General features: G+C 39.6%; 1 protein-coding gene and 2 gene segments (V, D, J or C); 2 read left to right on the plus strand and 1 right to left on the minus strand.

Annotated features, from left to right (window-relative positions):
- Positions 1-20,290, minus strand: part of LOC100336282 (T cell receptor alpha chain MC.7.G5) — a gene marked incomplete in the record, with an annotated part of 1,089,855 nt that overhangs the window by 450,247 nt on the left and 619,318 nt on the right.
- Positions 4,075-4,844, plus strand: BVD1.15 (T cell receptor delta chain variable region BVd1.15). The segment is given in 2 exon segments: positions 4,075-4,184; positions 4,399-4,844. Coding segments are annotated over 2 exon segments (399 nt in total).
- On the plus strand, positions 17,904-18,984 carry TCRA (T cell receptor, alpha). The segment is given in 2 exon segments: positions 17,904-18,165; positions 18,335-18,984. Coding segments are annotated over 2 exon segments (390 nt in total).

Genomic DNA, 20,290 nt, shown 5'->3' on the forward strand with positions numbered 1-20,290 from the left:
AGGGTGATAGAATGATTCTGCATCTTAATTTTAGTGGTAGGAACAAGAACCTACAAATGGGATAAATTTCACAACTATGCATAAAAAGTGGATATAAAAACATTGTGATATATATAATCAGATCAGATCAGATCAGATCAGTCGCTCAGTCGTGTCCGACTCTTGTGACCCCATGAATCGCAGCATGCCGGGACTCCTGTCCATCACCAACCTCCGGAGTTCACTCAGACTCACGTCCATCGAGTCAGTGATGCCATCCAGCCATCTCATCCTCTGTCATCCCCTTCTCCTCCTGCCCCCAATCCCTCCCAGCATCAGAGTCTTTTGAATGAGTCAACTCTTTGCATAAGGTGGCTAAAGTACTGGAGTTTCAGCTTTAGCATCATTCCTTCCAAAGAAATCCCAGGGCTGATCTCCTTCAGAATGGACTGGTTGGATCTCCTTGCAGTCCAAGGGACTCTCAAGAGTCTTCTCCAACACCACAGTTCAAAAGCATCAGCCTTCTTCACAGTCCAACTCTCACATCCATACATGACCACTGGAAAAACCATAGTCTTGACTAGACGAACTTTGTTGGCAAAATAATGTCTCTGCTTTTGAATATGCTATCTAGGTTGGTCATAACTTTCCTTCCAAGGAGTAATGCATCTTTTAATTTCATGGCTTCAGTCACCATCTGTAGTGATTTTGGAGCCCAGAAAAAATAAAGTCTGACACTGTTTCCACTGTTTCCCCATCCATTTCCCATGAAGTGGTGGGACCAGATGCCATGATCTTCGTTTTCTGAATGTTGAGCTTTAAGCCAACTTTTTCACTCTCCACTTTCACTTTCATCAAGAGGCTTTTGAGTTCCTCTTCACTTTCTGCCATAAGGGTGGTGTCATCTGCATATCTGAGGTTATTGATATTTCTCCTGGCAATCTTGATTCCAGCTTGTGTTTCTTCCAGTCCAGCGTTTTTCATGATGTACTCTGCATATAAGTTAAATAAACAGGGTGACAATATACAGCCTTGAAGAATTTCTTTTCCTATTTGGAACCAGTCTGTTGTTCCATGTCCAGTTCTAACTGTTGCTTCCTGACCTGCATACAGATTTCTCAAGAGGCAGATCAGGTGGTCTGGTATTCCCATCTCTTTCAGAATTTTCCACAGTTTATTGTGATGCACACAGTCAAAGGCTTTGGCATAGTCAATACATATAATATATGTATTATCATTCTGCTCCCCAGCCTGCTCTGGTCATTTGTGGTCTCTCCTGCTTCCTTGTAAACAATTGGAAACCAGGACATCAGCTGCCTGTCACTCAGAGTTGAAATGGGACAGAAGAGTAGATGGTTCAACTACATATAAACTCTCCTCCTTGTATCACTCATTAATGAGTTCTTTTGACCTTAAATTTTAAGAACTGGCACTGTTTTGGAGACTGTGTTTATGCTTCTTTTTCTACTTGCTTATTTGCTTTGGTTCTTTCAAATTAATTCATCTATTAAGATGATCAAACTAAGTGGAAGATTGAGAGATACATACTTCATGATCATGCACAGTATACAAAACTTCAGTCATCAACTTCTGTGGTATTGACATATACTAAGTGTTTGGGACTCGAAAAGGTCAGTTTTCATTCCAGTCCCAAGAAGGGCAATGCCAAAGATTGTTCAAACTATTATGCAATTGTGCTCATTTCACATGCAAGTAAGGTTATGCTTAAAATCTTTTAAGCTAGCTTTCAGTAGTGTGTGAACCAAGAACTTCCAGATGTACAGGCTGGATTTCAAAGAGTCAGAGGAACCAGAGATCAAGTTGCTAACATTCATTGGATCACGGAGAAAGCAAAGGAATTCCTGAAAAGCATCTACTTCTACTTCATTGACTATGCTAAAAACTTTGTGTAGATAACAACAAATTGTGGAAAATTCTTAAAGTGATGGAAATACCAGCCCACCTTACTTATCTTCTGAGAAACCTGTGTGCAGGTCAAGAAGCAACAATTAGAACTGGACATGGAATAACGGACTGGTTCCAAATTGGGAAAGCAGTCTTTCAAGGCTGTATATTGTCAGCCTGCTTATTTAACTTATATGCTGAGTACCACATGTGAAATGCCGGGCTGGATGAATCACAAGCTGGAATCAAGATTGCTGGGAGAAATATAAAAAACCTCAGATACGCAGAAGATACCTCTCTAATGGGAGAAAATGAAGAGGAACTGAAAGGGCTTTTTGATGAGTGTGAAAGATAAAAGTGAAAAAGCTGCCTTGAAACTCAACATTCAAAAATTTAAGATCATGGCATCTGGTCCCATCATTTCATGGCAAATAGAAGGGGGAAAAGTAGAAGCAGTGACAGATTTTATTTTCTTGGACTCCAAAATCCCTATGGACAGTGGCTGCAGCCATGAAATTGAAAGATGCTTGCCCCATGGAAGAAAAGATATGACGAACCTGCAGGTGGGCTAAGTCGCTTCAGTCGTGTCTGGCTCTGCATCCCTATGAACCGTAGCCCTCCAGGATCCTCTGTCCATGAGATTTCCCAGGCAAGAATACTGGAGTGGGTTGCCATGCCCTCCTCCAGGGGATCTTCCTGACCCAGGGATTGAACCCACTTCTCTTATGTCTCCTGCATTTGCAGGCAAGCTCTTAACCACTAGTGCCACCTAGGAAGCTTAAGATGACATATTATAAAGCAGACACATCACTTTGCTGACAAAGGTCTGTATAGTCAAAGCTATGGTTTTTCCAATAGTCACATGTGGTATAAGAGTTGGACTATAAATAAGGCTGAAAGCTGAAGAATTTATGCTTTTTAACTGTGGGGCTGGAGAAGACTCTTGAGAGTCCCTTGGACTGCAAGGAAGACAAACCAGTCAATCCTAATAGGAATCAACTGTGAATATTCACTGGAAGGACTGATGTTGAAGCTAAAACTCCAATACTTTGGCCACCTGATGCGAACAGCCAACTCATTGGAAAACATCTTGATGATGGGAAAGATTGAAGGCAAAAGGAGAAGGGAGAGGCAGAGGATGAGATGATTAGATAGCATCATTGACTCAGTGGACATGAATTAGAGCAACTTTGGGAGATATTGAAGTACAGTGTAGCCTGGGGTGCTGCAGTCCATGGGATCACAAAGAGTTAGACACGACTTAGCAACTGAAAAACAACAACAAAGTGTTTGAAACCTGTAGATACCAACTTCTGTGGGAGAGCATTACAGCATTGTGTCACAGAAAGACTTGGCATACTTATCTTGAATTTATTTTACAAAGAGAAAAATAATGAGCCACTAACAAGTGAGACTGAACACTTTGGACCAATGACATAGAAAATGTGACATCAGGACAATTCCAGGACACATGGTCTAATAAATGCAATTCTACTTGTGGAGGGAACAGGACTGAATATCCTGATCTTCCTCAAAGTCTAATAAATAAGACTTAATTTCAAATTTCAAAAGAATATTTTATTCCTGTTATAATTTCATTCGAAACTTAAAACTGAATATACTCTGAAAGTCAGATGGACTGATTTTTTTGTCATTTATGGTGAAGTAACTTTATTTATTGAAAAACCTAAATAGAGTCTTAGAACTCAATACAAAGACAAAGAGATACAATAATTATTTTGAATAAAATTTCCATTCACCAAGAAGCCTAAGATCTGCAAGTTTTCTTAAAGAGTCATTAGATTCTGGATAGAGAAAAGTAAGTGTAGGCTAATAAATGACCACTTAATAGATAACAGAACATTTCATAGGCTATAGTAAGTTATATTTTAAATCATCTGGAAAAACCATTTTGCTGAATAATTATTAATGTATGTCAACTTGCTTAATATTCACTTCCCCTCAGCTCAAATTTTAATACTGATTGCTTTTTTCATGCCTTCTTTCAGGATCTGATTAATTTAATGACCAGGGAAAAACAAGTAGACAAAGTAAAGATTTGTGGTGAGCCAGACTTTTTCCCATGCATGCACAGACCACGTGGTCTATGAACATGACAATCCCCACTTCCTGTTGCAGGGGGTCACACAGGTACTGGGTAGTATGTATATGTGCTGCCAGGCACTCAAAGACACTGAACTCTCAGCTTGAGGCAGAACTAAGCACATTTGTGTAGGGAAATCCATGCCTCATGCCGCTCTCCAGTCTGCTCTGGGTGTTCCTGGTCTTCACCTTCTCTGGTAGGGAGGCTTCCAAACATGGGTGTCAGTGTTCAGGGTGAAAGGCCTGCACACAGGCACGTGGAGCTTCACAGGGACTTGGGGAGGAAAGGAGGACTGGAGAAAAGCAGGCATCTTATGATTTCATTTTTTGGTCTTTGGATCCTAAATAACTCCTACACTATTTTATTCACTGCTTCATCTTTGTTTTCTGATTTTTTTTTTTCCCCCACAGCATCTGGTGTGGCCCAGAAAGTTACTCAAGACCAGCCAGTTACATCCAGCCAAGTGGGGCAGTCAGTCACCCTGAATTGTCGGTATGAAACAAATTATTGGAGTTATTACAACCTTTTTTGGTACAAGCAACTTCCCAATGGACAGATGACTTACCTTATTGAACAGTATTCAGAATACGGTAATGCAAGGAATGGCCGCTATTCTGTAAACTTCCAGAAAGCAGATAAATCCATCAGCCTCATCATTTCATCCTTACAGCTGGAAGATTCTGCAAAGTACTTCTGTGCTCTCTGGGAACTCACAGTGCTTGAAGTAATAGGAAAAGCTGTACAAAAACCCAGAGCTTGATAAGAGAGAGCCCCCCTGCTGCAGGACCCCAGCTGAAATGCACACCCGCAGACCCCAGACAAGAAATGATAGTCCTGTGGTTGTTTAAGTTGTGGTCTGGATCAGAAGATTTAATTCTAGAGGAAGGCTCCTTCTATGTCATTGGAAACAGGTGTCCAGAGTAACTTTCTACTAATACATTCTCCTCTTGAATTTTTGACTTTAAGTCAGCCATACAGAACATGTGTAAAGTTGTCTAGATTTGAAAACTTGTCCCATAATGGTTTAAACTGGCAGTTGTACTTCATCACAAACCTGGGTCTATCTGTGTGAAGTCACCATCAAAACCATGTCCTTAGTCATTTCCTCTTAGACTTTGTGTCAGGGCACAATCAGAAAAGCAGAACCATGGGTGATGTAGAATAAGAGATTAGTTATAAGGACTAAATCTCAGGCAATGGCTAGAGCTGGTGGACAAGTCTGTACAAAGCTGTTGTTTTTATATGTGATGTTGAGCCTGAATTCACTTTAAGTGAGCTTAGAGTAACATTTGTAAAGGAAAGTTTGGTGAGGACGAAAGCATGGACAAACTGTGACACATAAAGTCAGACAAACTATGAGGACACTTGGAACCCACAAAGACTTGTCTGTCTCACCTCCTTCAGTCTCACAATACTGGGTGACCTTGAAGAGAAGTGGCTGTCATTTGCCATCATGGCTACATGCATACTTGGCCCAAAACAAAGAAGATGAGGAGGACTTCTAATGGGAAGTGGAGGAGTTTTGAGTCAACAATAAGATGAGCTAGTTCATCAGCAGCAATGTGTAGAAAAAGCATTTGCCAAAATCCAATAGTCTACCATGGTGAAAACTCTAAGAAACACAAGAATAATGAAGAATTTCCCCAACAGCTCTTAGTATGTTTACTGGTAAAAGACTCTATATTTTTCCCTAAGGAAGGGAACAAAGGGAGAATATCCATTTTAATCACTCTCCTTCAGCACAGTGCTGGACATTGTAGCCAGTGCAGTAAAGCAAGTAAATATATAAACAACCTTTTAAGCCAGAAAGGCAGTCAAATTACCACTATTTTCTATCTATGTAGAAAATCCCAAAGAATATACCCTCCAAAATTCTTACAACTAGTAAGTGGGTTCAGAACGTCTCAGGATATACAAGGTAAACACAAAATCAAATGCATTTCTATATAGTAGCAATAAACGTGGATATCTAAATTAATAATATAATACTATTTACAATGGCTCAAGAAAGACCCTAAATCCTTAGGCATAAATCTAAGAAAACATGTACAGAACTTATACACAGAAAGCTACAAAACACTGCTACTTCCAAAAAATACAAATAACCAATTATTCTAGCTATTATCCTAGAAAGACCAACTTTCCCCCTATGGAGCTGCATGCTGCTGCTGCTAAGTCACTTCAGTCGTGTCTGACTCTGTGCTACCCCATAGACGGCAGACCACCAGGCTCCCCTGTCCCTGGGATTCTCCAGGCAAGAACACTGGAGTGGGTTGCCATTTCCTTCTCCAGTGAATGAAAGTGAAAAGTGAAAGTGAAGTTAGTCAGTCGTGTCCGACTCTTCACCACCCCATGGACTACAGCCTACCAGGCTTCTCCGCCCATGGGATTTTCCAGGCAAGAGTACTGGAGTGGGTTGCCATTGCCTTCTCCAATGGAGCTGCATCAGATCAGATCAGATCAATCGCTCAGTTGTGTCCGACTCTTTGCGACCCTATGAATCGCAGCACACGCCAGGCCTCCCTGTCCATCACCAACTCCCAGAGTTCACTCAGACTACGTCCATCGAGTCAGTGATGCCATCCAGCCATCTCATCCTTTGTCGTCCCCTTCTCCTCCTGCCCCCAATCCCTCCCAGCATCAGAGTCTTTTCCAATGAGTCAACTCTTCACATGAGGTGGCCAAAGTACTGGAGTTTCAGCTTTAGCATCAGTCCTTCCAAAGAAATCCCAGGGCTGATCTCCTTCAGAAGGGACTGGTTGGATCTCCTTGCAGTCCAAGGGACTCTCAAGAGTCTTCTCCAATGCCACAGTTCAAAAGCATCAATTGTTTGGCGCTCAGCCTTCTTCACAGTCCAACTCTCACATCCATACATGACCACAGGAAAAACCATAGCCTTGACTAGACGAAACTTTGTTGGCAAAGTAAAGTCTCTGCTTTTGAATATGCTATCTAGGTTGGTCATAACTTTCCTTCCAAGGAGTAAGCATCTTTTAATTTCATGACTGCAGTCACCATTTGTAGTGATTTTGGAGCCCAGAAAAATAAAGTCTGACACTGTTTCCACTGTTTCCCCATCTATTTCCCATGAAGTGGTGGGACCGGATGCCATGATCTTCTTTTTCTGAATGTTGAGCTTTAAGCCAACTTTTTCACTCTCCACTTTCACTTTCATCAAGAGGCTTTTGCATATAAGTTAAATAAACAGGGTGACAATATACGGCCTTGACGTACTCCTTTTCCTATTTGGAACCAGTCTGTTGTTCCATGTCCAGTTCTAACTGTTGCTTCCTGACCTGCATACAGATTTCTCAAGAGGCAGATCAGGTGGTCTGGTATACCCATCTCTTGAAGAATTTTCCACAGTTTATTGTGATCCACAAGTCAAGGGCTTTGGCATAGTCAGTAAAGCAGAAATAGATGTTTTTCTGGAACTCTCTTGCTTTTTCCATGATCCAGCGGATGTTGGCAATTTGATCTCGGGTTCCTCTGCCATTTCTAAAACCAGCTTGAATATCAGGAGGTTCACGGTTCACATATTGCTGAAGCCTGGCTTGGAGAATTTTGAGCATTACTTTACTAGCATGTGAGATGAGTGCAATTGTGCAGTAGTTTGAGCATAGGCATCTTTAAAAGTGAAAGTGAAAATCACTCAGTCGTGTCCAACTCATTGCAACCCCATGGACTATACAGTCCATGGAATTCTCCAGGCCAGAATATTGGAGTGGGTAGCCTTTCCCTTCTCCAGGGGATCTTCCAAACCCAGGGATTGAACCCAGGTCTCCCACATTGCAGGTGGATTCTTTACCAGCTAAGCCACAGGAGAAGCCCCATGGAGCTGCATAGGCACTTTTAGAGAAAAAAAAAATCTATGACACATGCATTATGACCTCTTTTTGGACTTGATTCTGTTTATTGACTTCATTTTATCCTCATACCAACAGAGCATTCTATCTTAATTACTGGGGCTTCATACATGTTTTGAAATATGGAAATGCAAGAGATGTTTTCTTTGTCTTATTCAAGGCTTATGCTAGGTTTTTGCACTTCCACATAAGTTAAGCAATAGCTTCTACCAGAAGAAACTGAAGTAATTTGCTTGAGATTGTGTTGAATTTATGAATTGATTTGGGAAAAATCAAATTGATTTGGGACAATTGACATCTTAACATATGGAGTCTTTGGATCCATAGCCTCTTTATTTATGTCCTCTCTAATTTCTTTCATTAATGTTAAGATTTTTGTAGAGAACATGCATTGTTGCTGTTGTTTAGTCCCTGTCGTGTCCAACTCTTTGCGACCCCATGGACTGTAGCCCGCCAGGCTCCTGTATCAATGGGACTTTCCAGGCAAGAATACTGGAGTGGGTTGCCATTCCCATCTCTAGGGGATCTTACCAACTGAGGGGTATTTTCTACATGGACAAACGTGTGATGTGTAAATAAAAATAATCTACCTGGTTGGCAGGCAGACTGTTTATGGGAAGCAAGGCTACTTGCTATAGATATACCAATTTTATCTTTTTTTTTTAATTTAATTTTATTTTTTAACTTAACAATATTGTATTGGTTTTGCCATATATTGAAATGAATCCGCCACAGGTATACATGTGTTCCTCATCCTGAACCCTCCTTCCTCCTCCCTCCCCATACCATCCCTCCGGGTCGTCCCACTGCACCAGCCCCAAGCATCCAGTATCGTGCATTGAACCTGGACCGGTGACTTATTTCATATATGATATTATACATATTTCAATGCCATTCTCCCAAATCATCCCACCCTCTCCCTCTCCCACAGAGTCCAAAAGACTGTTCTATACATCAGTGTCTCTTTTGCTGTCTCGTATGCAGGGTTATTGTTACCATCTTTCTAAATTCCATATATATGTGTCAGTATACTGTATTGATGATTTTCTTTCTGGCTTACTTCACTCTGTATAATAGGCTCCAGTTTCATCCACCTCATTAGAATTTACTCAAATGTATTCTTTTTAATGGCTGAGTAATACTCCATTGTGTATATGTACCATACCTTTCTTATCCATTCATCTGCTGATGGACATCTAGGTTGCTTCCATGTCCTGGCTATTATAAACAGTGCTGTGATGAACATTGGGGTACACGTGTCTCTTTCCCTTCTGGTTTCCTCAGTGTGTATGCCCAGCAGTGGGATTGCTGGATCATAAGGCAGTTCTATTTCCAGTTTTTTAAGGAATCTCCACACTGTTTTCCATAGTGGCTGTATTAGTTTGCATTCCCACCAACAGTGTAAGAGGGTTCCCTTTTCTCCACACCCTCTCCAGCATTTATTGCTTATAGACTTTTGGATTGCAGCCATTCTGACTGGCGTGAAATGGTACCTCATAGTGGTTTTGATTTGCATTTCTCTGATAATGAGTGATGTTGAGCATCTTTTCATGTGTTTTTTAGCCATCTGTATGTCTTCTTTGGAGAAATGTCTATTTAGTTCTTTGGCCCATTTTTTGATTGGGTCATTTATTTTTCTGGAATTGAGCTGTAGGAGTTGCTTGTATATTTTTGAGATTAGTTGTTTGTCAGTTGCTTCATTAGCTATTATTTTCTCCCATTCTGAAGGCTGCATTTTCACCTTGCTAATAGTTTCCTTTGATGTGCAGAAGCTTTTAAGTTTAATTAGGTCCCATTTATTTATTTTTGCTTTTATTTCCAATATTCTGGGAGGTGGGTCATAGAGGATCCTGCTGTGATGTATGTCGGAGAGTGTTTTGCCTATGTTCTCCTCTAGGAGTTTTATAGTTTCTGGTCTTATGTTGAGATCTTTAATTCATTTTGAGTTTATTTTTGTGTACGGTGTTAGAAAGTGTTCTAGTTTCATTCTTTTACAAGTGGCTGACCAGTTTTCCCAGCACCACTTGTTAAAGAGATTGTCTTTAATCCATTGTATATTCCTGCCTCCTTTGTCAAAGATAAAGTGTCCATATGTGCATGGATTTATCTCTGGGCTTTCTATTTTGTTCCATTGATCAATATTTCTGTCTTTGTGCCAGTACCATACTGTCTTGATAACTGTGGCTTTGTAATAGAGCCTGAAGTCAGGTAGGTTGATTCCTCCAGTTCCATTCTTCTTTCTCAAGATCACTTTGGCTATTCGAGGTTTTTTGTATTTCCATACAAATTGTGAAATTATTTGTTCTAGCTCTGTGAAGAATACCGTTGGTAGCTTGATAGGGATTGCATTGAATCTATAAATTGCTTTGGGTAGTATACTCATTTTCACTATATTGATTCTTCCAATCCATGAACATGGTATATTTCTCCATCTATTAGTATCCTCTTTGATTTCTTTCACCAGTGTTTTATAGTTATCTATATACAGGTCTTTAGTTTCTTTAGGTAGATATATTCCTAAGTATTTTATTCTTTCCATTGCCATGGTGAATGGAATTGTTTCCTTAATTTCTCTTTCTGTTTTCTCATTATTAGTGTATAGGAATGCAAGGGACTTCTGTGTGTTGATTTTATATCCTGCACCTTTACTATAATCATTGATTAGTTCTAGTAATTTTCTGGTGGAGTCTTTAGGGTTTTCTATGTAGAGGATCATGTCATCTGCAAATAGTGAGAGTTTTATTCTTCTTTTCCAATTTGGATTCCTTTTATTTCTTTTTCTGCTCTGATTGCTGTGGCCAAAACTTCCAAAACTATGTTGAATAGTAATGGTGAAAGTGGGCACCCTTGTCTTGTTCCTGACTTTAGAGGAAATGCTTTCAATTTTTGAGGATACTGTTTGCTGTGGGTTTGTCATATATAGCTTTTATTATGTTGAGGTATGTTCCTTCTATTCCTGCTTTCTGGAGAGTTCTTATCATAAATGGATGTTGAATTTTGTCAAAGGCTTTCTCTGCATCTATTGAGATAGTCATATGGTTTTTATTTTTTAATTTGTTAATGTGGTGTATTACATTGATTGGTTTGCGGATATTGAAGAATCCTTGCATCCCTGGGATAAAGCCCACTTGGTCATGGTGTATGATCTTTTTAATGTGTTGTTGGATTCTGATTGCTAAAATTTTGTTAAGGATTTTTGCATCTATGTTCATCAGTGATATTGGCCTGTAGTTTTCTTTTTTTGTGGGATCTTTGTCAGGTTTTGGTATTAGGGTGATGGTGGCCTCATAGAATGAGTTTGGAAGTTTACCTTCCTCTGCAATTTTCTGGAAGAGTTTGAGCAGGATAGATGATAGCTCTTTTCTAAATTTTTGGTAGAATTCAGCTGTGAAGCCGTCTGGACCTGGGCTTTTGTTTGCTGGAAGATTTTTGATTATAGTTTCAATTTCCATGCTTGTGATGGGTCTGTTAAGATTTTCTATTTCTTCCTGGTCCAGTTTTGGAAAGTTGTACTTTTCTAAGAATTTGTCCATTTCTTCCACGTTGTCCATTTTCTTGGCATATAATTGTTGATAGTAGTCTCTTATGATCCTTTGTATTTCTGTGTTGTCTGTTGTGATCTCTCCATTTTCATTTCTAATTTTATTGATTTGATTTTTCTCCCTTTGTTTCTTGATGAGTCTGGCTAATGGTTTGTCAATTTTATTTATCCTTTCAAAGAACCAGCTTTTGGCTTTGTTGATTTTTTCTATGGTCTCTTTTGTTTCTTTTGCATTTATTTCTGCCCTAATTTTTAAGATGTCTTTCCTTCTACTAACCCTGGGGTTCTTCATTTCTTCCTTTTCTAGTTGCTTTAGGTGTAGGGTTAGGTTATTTATTTGACTTTTTTCTTGTTTCTTGAGGTATGCCTGTATTGCTATGAACTTTCCCCTTAGGACTGCTTTTACAGTGTCCCATAGGTTTTGGGTTGTTGTGTTTTCACTTTCATTCATTTCTATGCAAATTTTGATTTCTTTTTTGATTTCTTCTGTGATTTGTTGGTTATTCAGCAGCGTGTTGTTCAGCCTCCATATGTTGGAATTTTTAATAGTTTTTCTCCTGTAATTGAGATCTAATCTTACTGCATTGTGGTCAGAAAAGATGCTTGGAATGATTTCTATTTTTTTGAATTTACCAAGGCTAGATTTATGGCCCAGGATGTGATCTATCCTGGAGAAGGTTTCATGTGCGCTTGAGAAAAAGGTGAAATTCATTGTTTTGGGATGAAATGTCCTATAGATATCCATTAGGTCTAACTGGTCTATTATATCATTTAAAGTTTGTGTTTCCTTGTTAATTTTCTGTTTAGTTGATCTATCCATAGGTGTGAGTGGGGTATTAAAGTCTCCCACTATTATTGTGTTATTGTTAATTTCTCCTTTCATATTGTTAGCATTTGTCTTACATATTGTGGTGCTCCCGTGTTGGGTGCATATATATTTATAATTGTTATATCTTCTTCTTGGATTGATCCTTTGATCATTATGTAGTGACCGTCTTTGTCTCTTTTCACAGCCTTTGTTTTAAAGTCTATTTTATCTGATATAAGTATTGCTACTCCTGCTTTATTTTGGTCCTTATTTGCATGGAAAATCTTTTTCCAGCCCTTCACTTTCAGTCTGTCTGTGTCCCCTGTTTTGAGGTGGGTCTCTTGTAGACAACATATGTAGGGGTCTTGTTTTTGTATCCATTCAGCCAGTCTTTGTCTTTTGGTTGGGGCGTTCAACCCATTTACGTTTAAGGTAATTACTGATAAGTATGATCCCATTGCCATTTACTTTATTGTTTTGGGTTCGAGTTTATACACCGTTTTTGTGTTTCCTGTCTAGAGAATATCCTTTAGTATTTGTTGGAGAGCTGGTTTGGTGGTGCTGAATTCTCTCAGCTTTTGCTTGTCTGAGAAGCTTTCCATTTCTCCTTCATATTTGAATGAGATCCTTGCTGGGTACAATAATCTGGCTGTAGGTTATTTTCTTTCATCACTTTAAGTATGTCTTGCCATTCCCTCCTGGCTTGAAGAGTTTCTATTGAAAGATCAGCTGTTATCCTTATGGGAATTCCCTTGTGTGTTATTTATTGTTTTTCCCCTGCTGCTTTTAATATTTGTTCTTTGTGTTTGATCTTTGTTAATTTGATTAATACGTGTCTTGGGGGTGTTTTGCCTTGGGTTTATCCTGTTTGGGACTCTCTGGGTTTCTTGGACTTGGGTGATTATTTCCTTCCCCATTTTAGGGAAGTTTTCAACTATTATCTCTTCAAGTATTTTCTCATGGTCTTTCTTTTTGTCTTCTTCTTCTGGGACCCCTATGATTCAAATGTTGTAGCGTTTAATACTGTCCTGGAGGTCTCTGAGATTGTCCTCATTTCTTTTAATTCGGTTTTCTTTTATCCTCTCTGATTCATTTATTTCTATCATTCTATCTTCTAATTCACTAATCCTATCTTCTGCCTCTGTTATTCTACTATTTGTTGCATCCAGAGTGTTTTTCATTTCATTTATTGCATTATTCATTCTATAATGGCTCTTTTATTTCTTCTAGGTCCTTGTTAAACCTTTCTTGCATCTTTTCAATCCTTGTCTCCAGGCTATTTATCTGTGTTTCCATTTTGATTTCAAGATTTTGGATCAATTTCACTATCATGATTCGGAATTCTTTATCAGGTAGATTCCCTATCTCTTCCTCTTTTGTTTGGTTTGGTGGGCGTTTATCCTGTTCCTTTATCTGCTGGGTATTCCTCTGTCTCTTCATCTTGTTTAAATTGCTGAGTTTGGGGTGTCCTTTCTGTATTCTGGCAGTTTGTGGAGTTCTATTTATTGTGGCGTTTCCTCACTCTGTGTGGGTTTGTACAGGTGGCTTGTCAAGGTTTCTTGGTTAGGGAAGCTTGTGTCAGTGTTCTCGTGGGTGGAGCTGTATTTCTTTTCTCTGGAGTGCAATGAAATGTACAGTAATGCGTTATGGGATTTCTGTGGTTTTGGGGTGACTTTGGGCCGCCTGTATCTTGGAGCTCAGGGCTGTGTTCCTTGCTGCTGGAGAATTTGCTTGGTATGTCTTGCCCTGAAACTTGTTTCACCCAGAGAGGTTTACAGCATTGTATGGAGAAGAGAAGAGTGAGGAGGGAGTTAGAGGTGACCCGAATGAGATGAGGTGGAATCAACAGAGGAGAGAGTGGGCTATTCAGTGATCTCTTACATATGTGCACTCCACAACTGGACCGCTCAGAGTTGTTTACAGAGTTATACAGAGAAGAGAAGAAGGAGGAAGATGTCAGAGGTGGCCAGGAGGATAAAGGGGGGTAATGAAAAGGAGGGAGACAGATCCAGCCAGTAATCAGTTCCCTAAGTGTTCTCTACCTTCTGGAACACACAGAAATTCACAGAGTTGGGTAGAGTAGAGAGGAGTTAGGGAGGAGACACAGGCGACCGAGTGGAGAAAAAGGAGAGTCCAAAGGGGGAGAGACCAGTTAAGCCAGTAGTCTCGCTCCCTAGTGAAAAATGGGTACTGAAGATTGGGTTCTTAAAGGTACAAAATTGGTAACAAATACATAAAAGCAAAAATTAAAAATCTAGAGTAGAGTTTGGAATTTCAAAAATACGATGTTAAAGAAAAGAAGAAGGAAAAGAAAGAGAGAAAAAACGAACAAACAAAAACAAACAAGGTTGCAAAAATTATAAAGAAAATATAGGTACAAAATTGATAACTAATACCAAAAAGCAAAAGTTAAAAATCTAGAGTAGAGTTTGGAATTTCAAAAATACAATGTTAAAAAAAGAAGAAGAAAAAGAAAGAGAGAGGGGAAAAAAAAAAAAAAGAAGAACAAACAAAGTCGCATAAATTATATAAAAAAAAATACAGGTACAAAATTGATAACAAATACCAAAAAGCATAAATTAAAAATCTAGGGTGGAGTTTGGAATTTCAGATATACAATGTTATTTAAAAGAAGAAGAGAAAGAAACAGAGAAAAAGAAAAAGAAAAAAGAAAAAAGGGTCACAGAAATTATAAAAAAAAAAAAAAACAAACTATAGGTACAAAATTGATAACAAATACCAAAAAGCTAAAATTAGAAATCTAGAGTAGAGTTTGGAATTTCAAAAATACAATGTTAAAGAAGAGAAGGAAAAAAAAAGTCAAAAATTATTTAAAAATATATATATGAAGTTTGCTTTAAAAAGAAAAAAAAATAGGGTTTTTTTTTTTTTTTGCAAAGTAATCGGTTATAAAAGTGGAAATTAAAGGAATAATAGAGGACTTAAAAATTTTTTTTAATTAAAAAAAATAATTAAAAAAGAAAGAATGATCGTACAAATAGTAAAAATATATCTAGGACTTTCTCTGGTTTTGTTGTGACTATTGTGGGTTCAGTTCATTTTTGGCTAGTTCCTTGGTCCGACTTATATTTCTCAAGATCTATAGGCCCCTTCCTATGTAGTTGGTAGTAACCACAGGGTTTTAATCTATTGCCTGTATCTTCCAAGGCGGTTCCCTCTGTTATAGCTTCTTCTGTTTGCTGTCTCTTCAGTGTCTGGTTTCCACCCTGACACAAGGGGACGGTGGAGGACACTTTTTTTTTTTTTTTTAGGCTCAGTTGTTCAGTCGCGCTGAAGGGAGGTAGGGAGGGATGCTGCAAACAAATAACACTGGCGTGTGCTCGCAGTGCCTCAGCCACACTGGGTCTGCCCCCCGTTCATGGTGCGTGTAGCCTCTCTGCCCAAGCTGCTTAGGCTTAGGTTGCTCCGCCGGGAACCATCCGTGGCCGGCCCTGGGCTGTCTGTACTTCCCAGGTCGAAGCTGCTCAGGTTCAGGCACTCGGGTAGTCCTCAGAGGCGCAGACTCTCGGTTGGGCCTGCGTTTTGTGCCCTTCCCAGATCCGAGCAGCTCAGGTGATGAGGTGTTTGGCACGCGCGATTGCTGCCACTTATGGACTCCCCGCCGCTCGGTTATCTAGGTGTGCACCGGCACACCTTCTCAGGCAGATGTTGACCATCCAGACCCCCAAGAAGTTTTAGTTAGCAAAGAAGCCTGCTTACAGTTTTATAGATAATGTCTCTCTGGGGCTGCGATTGTCCCCTTCCAGCTCTGGCTGCCTATCACCCGAGGGGGATGGTCTGCCGCCGGCTATCTCTGTTCAGTCCTTTGTTCCGTGCACGGGCCTGGCAGTGTCATAGGTTAGGGCTGGCTTTTCGCGTGGTAGATATCCCACAGTCTGGTTTGCTAGCCCAAATTATTTCGCTCAGATAGCGCTCGGCGTATTCAGGCCAGATTATTGCGATGCAGCCCGCGCCATGCCTCCCTGCCCAGCCCCCGCTTGCTAATGGTGGATGCAGGTGTCTGCACTGCTTCTCCGCTGGGGGAGTTACTGTAGGGCTCGCAATGTGCGGGTTTTAATTGTTTATTTATTTTTCCTCCCTGTTATGTTGCCCTCTGTGCTTCCAAGGCTCGGCACAGATTCAGCAGTGAGAAGGTTTCCTGGTGTTTGGAAACTTCTCTCTTTTTAAGACTCCCTTCCCGGGACGGAACTCCATCCCTCCCTCTTTTGTGCCCTTTTTTGTCTTTTATATTTTTTTCTACCTCCTTTTGAAGACTTGGGTTGCTTTTCTTGGTGCCTGATGTCCTCTGCTGGCATTCAGAAGTTGTTTTGTGGAATTTACTCAGCGTTTAAATGTTCTTTTGATGAATTTGTGGGGGAGAAAGTGTTCTCCCTGTCCTATTCCTCCGACATCTTAGCTCCTCCCTCCCATTTTCACTTTCTTTAGTTAATATAATGTATTACACTGAATGGATTGTGCATATTGAAACATGTTTGCATGCAAGAGATGATTCCCACTTGATCTTGGTGCCTGATCTTTTTACTGTATTATTGAGTTCATTTGCTAATATATTGTTGAGGAGTTTGCCTCTAGGTATATCAGGGATATTGGCCTGTAATTTTACTTTCTTATAGTGTCCTTGTCTGATTTAGGATCAGGATAATGCTGGCCTCATAAAATAAGCTTAAAAGTATTCCCTTTTCTTCGTCTTTTTAAATATTTGAGAAAGATTGGTATTAATTCCTATTCAAATGATTGAGAGAATTCACCAGTGAAGCTACTTGGCCCTGGACTTTATTTTTGATTACTGCTTCAGTCTCTTTGTGTGTGTGTGCCTGCTAAGTTGCTTCAGTCTTGTCCATCTCTTTGCAATCCTATGGACTGTAGCCCACCAGGTTTCTCTGTCCATGGGATTCTCCAGGCAAGAACACTGGAGTGGGTTGCCATGCCCTCCTCCAGGGAATCTTCCCCACCCAGGAATCAAACCCAGGTCTCCCGCATTGCAAGTGCATTCTTTACCAGCTGACCTACCAGGGAAGCCCTTCAGTCTCTTTACTGGTAATTTATTTGTTCATAAGTCTTTCTGATTCGGTCTTGGTTGATTGTTTTTAGAAATTTATCCATTTCTTTTAGGTTCTCCAAATTTTTAGCCATATACATAATAGTGCTGTGATCTTTTCTATTTCTGTGATATCAGTCATAATTTTACTCATTAATTTCTAATTTTATTTATTTGAGTTCTCTCTTTTTTTTCTTAGTGAGTCTATCTAAAAGTTTGTGCATATTGTTTATCTTTTCAAAAATCAGCTCTGAGTTTTGTTGATTTTTTTCTGTGTCACTTTAGTCTGTATTTTATTTATTTCTGCGTGATCTTTGTTACTTTCTTCTATAACTTTGAGCTTAGTTTGTTTTGCTATTTTAGCTCATTGAGGACATCTTCTTCTGTTTCTCCATTTTCCTTGACTCTCTGTGTTGGTTTCTGTGCATTAGATCAAATAGCCACTTTTCTCGGTCTTGAAGGAGTGGTCTTCTATAGAAGATGAATCTTATCATTCAGCCTAGCCCTAGCTGTTTGTTGTCTCTTAAACTTGTGTGATTGTCCAAGTAGCCTTCTTTGTTCTTAGTGGCTCCCAGTAGTTGAAAGTGTGCCAAGACCTGTCAATGCCTGAAAGTGGGGGTCAGAGGATTTGACTAGTTGGTTTAGCAGTTGGGGATCTGACCACAAGATGGCAGAGCACTTTTGTCAAGGAAGAATACGTGAATGCTTCCTTTTGGTTGACTCTAATAACAAAAGCAGATGCCTGTGTTGAAACGTTAAGAAACCATTGTGCTTTGAAGGAAAGGAAGAGATAACCTGGTAATAGAAGTAGCTGTCTTGGCTAGAGATCGCAGGTCCCAATTTGGAGAACAATGAAGACACCTATGGGACCTTGGATCCTCTTCTTGTGGCTGCAGCTGGACTGTGAGTGCAGAACTTTTGTGAACAGGGTGTTTTAGTAAATATTTATTAGAAGTCTGAGGAGAAGACTGGTCTTTTCTGGATTGCCTGAAATTACTGTAGGGGAAAAAAGCAAACTCTGGAAAATGGTGATAACGATTTTGTCTGGCTTTCTTTTCTTTTTTTGTTACAGATAAGAGTAGAGGAGAAAAAGTGGAGCAGTATCCCTCCTTCCAGAGTGTCCAAGAGGGAGACAACTGTGTTATCAACTGCACTTATACAGACAGTGCCTCCATTTACTTTTTTTGGTACAAACAAGAACCTGGAAAAGGTCTGCAGTTGCTTATACATACTCTTTCAAATGTGGATAAGAAAGAAGGACAAGGACTCATTGTTTTATTGAATAAGAAGAACAAGCATCTCTCCCTGAACATCACAGCTACCAACCCTGGAGACTCAGCCACCTACTTCTGTGCTACAAGAGCACAGTGGTCCCCAGGCACCTGCAGCCTGTACCCAAACCTGAGCTGAAGCCCAATCTTTTTTTTTCTTTGCCACAGAGATTGTCAGATATTTTGCTGTACCACTGCATTTTAAATGTATAGACATTTTATACATCCCTCAAAGAAAGTGAGTTTCAAGATGGCCCCAAAAGTGTTAGAATATTTTGAATGATTGCTCAAGTGTAGTTAGTGGTTTCTTAGTTGGATATTTGGTCTTTAGGATTGATTTTATGAGTACTACTCAGAGTTCTCCCCTTCCAAGGACATCTTGGTGTCAATGTCAAAGATCACTCTTCTTGATGGAAAGATACTTATCTTTTGAGTGTATCATTTATTAACCTTTCCTGATTTTAACATATTAGCTATGTGTTACAGAAAAAAAAAAAAACCAAAATACAAAATAGAAAGTTAAAATGTGATCCTATCATTCAGATAATTCATGGCTAATGTTTAGTATACCTTTTCATTAAAATCTTGTTAAAAATTAGGAGCATGTAGACTGATATTTTGAATTATTTCCACTTAATATTATAATCCTAAACACTTCACATTTGTAAATCTTATAAAACTTAGTTTATTATGATTTCATGGGTAATTTTATGTCACCGTTTTATTTCTTCTTACATCATCCCCTTGCATTTGTGGTAAAAGGCAATATTTCTTCTGATGTTACCCTTTAAATAGTTTTAAAAATGAGGTAGCCATATTTATGGGCTTCCCAGGTGGTGCAGTGTAAAGAATATGCCTGCCAATGCAGGAGATGTAGGCGATGTGGGTTTGATCCCTGGGTTGGAAAGACTCCCTGGAGTAGGAATGGCAACCCACTGCATTTTTCTTGACTGCAAAATTTCCAGGGACAGCAGAGCCTTGTAGGCCATAGTCCATGGGGTCACTAAGAGTTGGACTCAATAGCATCTGAGCACACACACGCAGCTATATTTATGGCAATGGCTACCAAAATAATTTATGCTAATAACTGGTATAAAGACAGTGAAAATTGAAGGAATGGACTAGGAAAAGAAGAATTTGAGTAAAACAGATGAGTTCTAAATTAATGGGCAGAACAGGATTATTTCCCCAATTGTGTTGTATCAATTGTTTAGATCAGAGGTTCTCAGACTTTCTCCTGAAGCATCCCTACAAAGGAGGGAGAATAAACATGATCATTTCCTTCCTGGAATCTGGACAATGAGGCACAGTGGTTCAAAGTAGTCTGCTGTCAGTGCAAACAGTCTCATATTTACTTTAAAAAATTGGAGTGATCATTTTTATTTTACTGTAGCTGAGCACCAAAGAATTGATGCTTTTGAACTGTGGTGTTGGGGAAGACTCTTGAGAGTCCCTTGGGCTGCAAGGAGATCCAACCAGTCCATCTTAAAGGAAATCAGTCCTCAATATTCATTGGAAAGACTGATGCTGAGGCTGAAACTCCAATACTTTGGTCACCTGATGCGAAGAACTGACTCATTTGAAAAGACCCTGATGATGGGAAAGATTGAATGCAGCAGAAGGGGACTACAGAGGATGAGATGGCTGGATGGCATCACTGACTCAATGGACGTGAGTTTGAGTGAACTCCGGGAGTTGGTGATGGACAGGGAGGCCTGGCGTGCTGCAGTCCATGAGGTCGCAAAGAGTCGGACACG

The sequence above is a fragment of the Bos taurus genome, chromosome 10 (genome assembly GCF_002263795.3).
Source record: "Bos taurus isolate L1 Dominette 01449 registration number 42190680 breed Hereford chromosome 10, ARS-UCD2.0, whole genome shotgun sequence".
In the NCBI taxonomy this organism is placed as follows: domain Eukaryota; kingdom Metazoa; phylum Chordata; class Mammalia; order Artiodactyla; family Bovidae; genus Bos; species Bos taurus.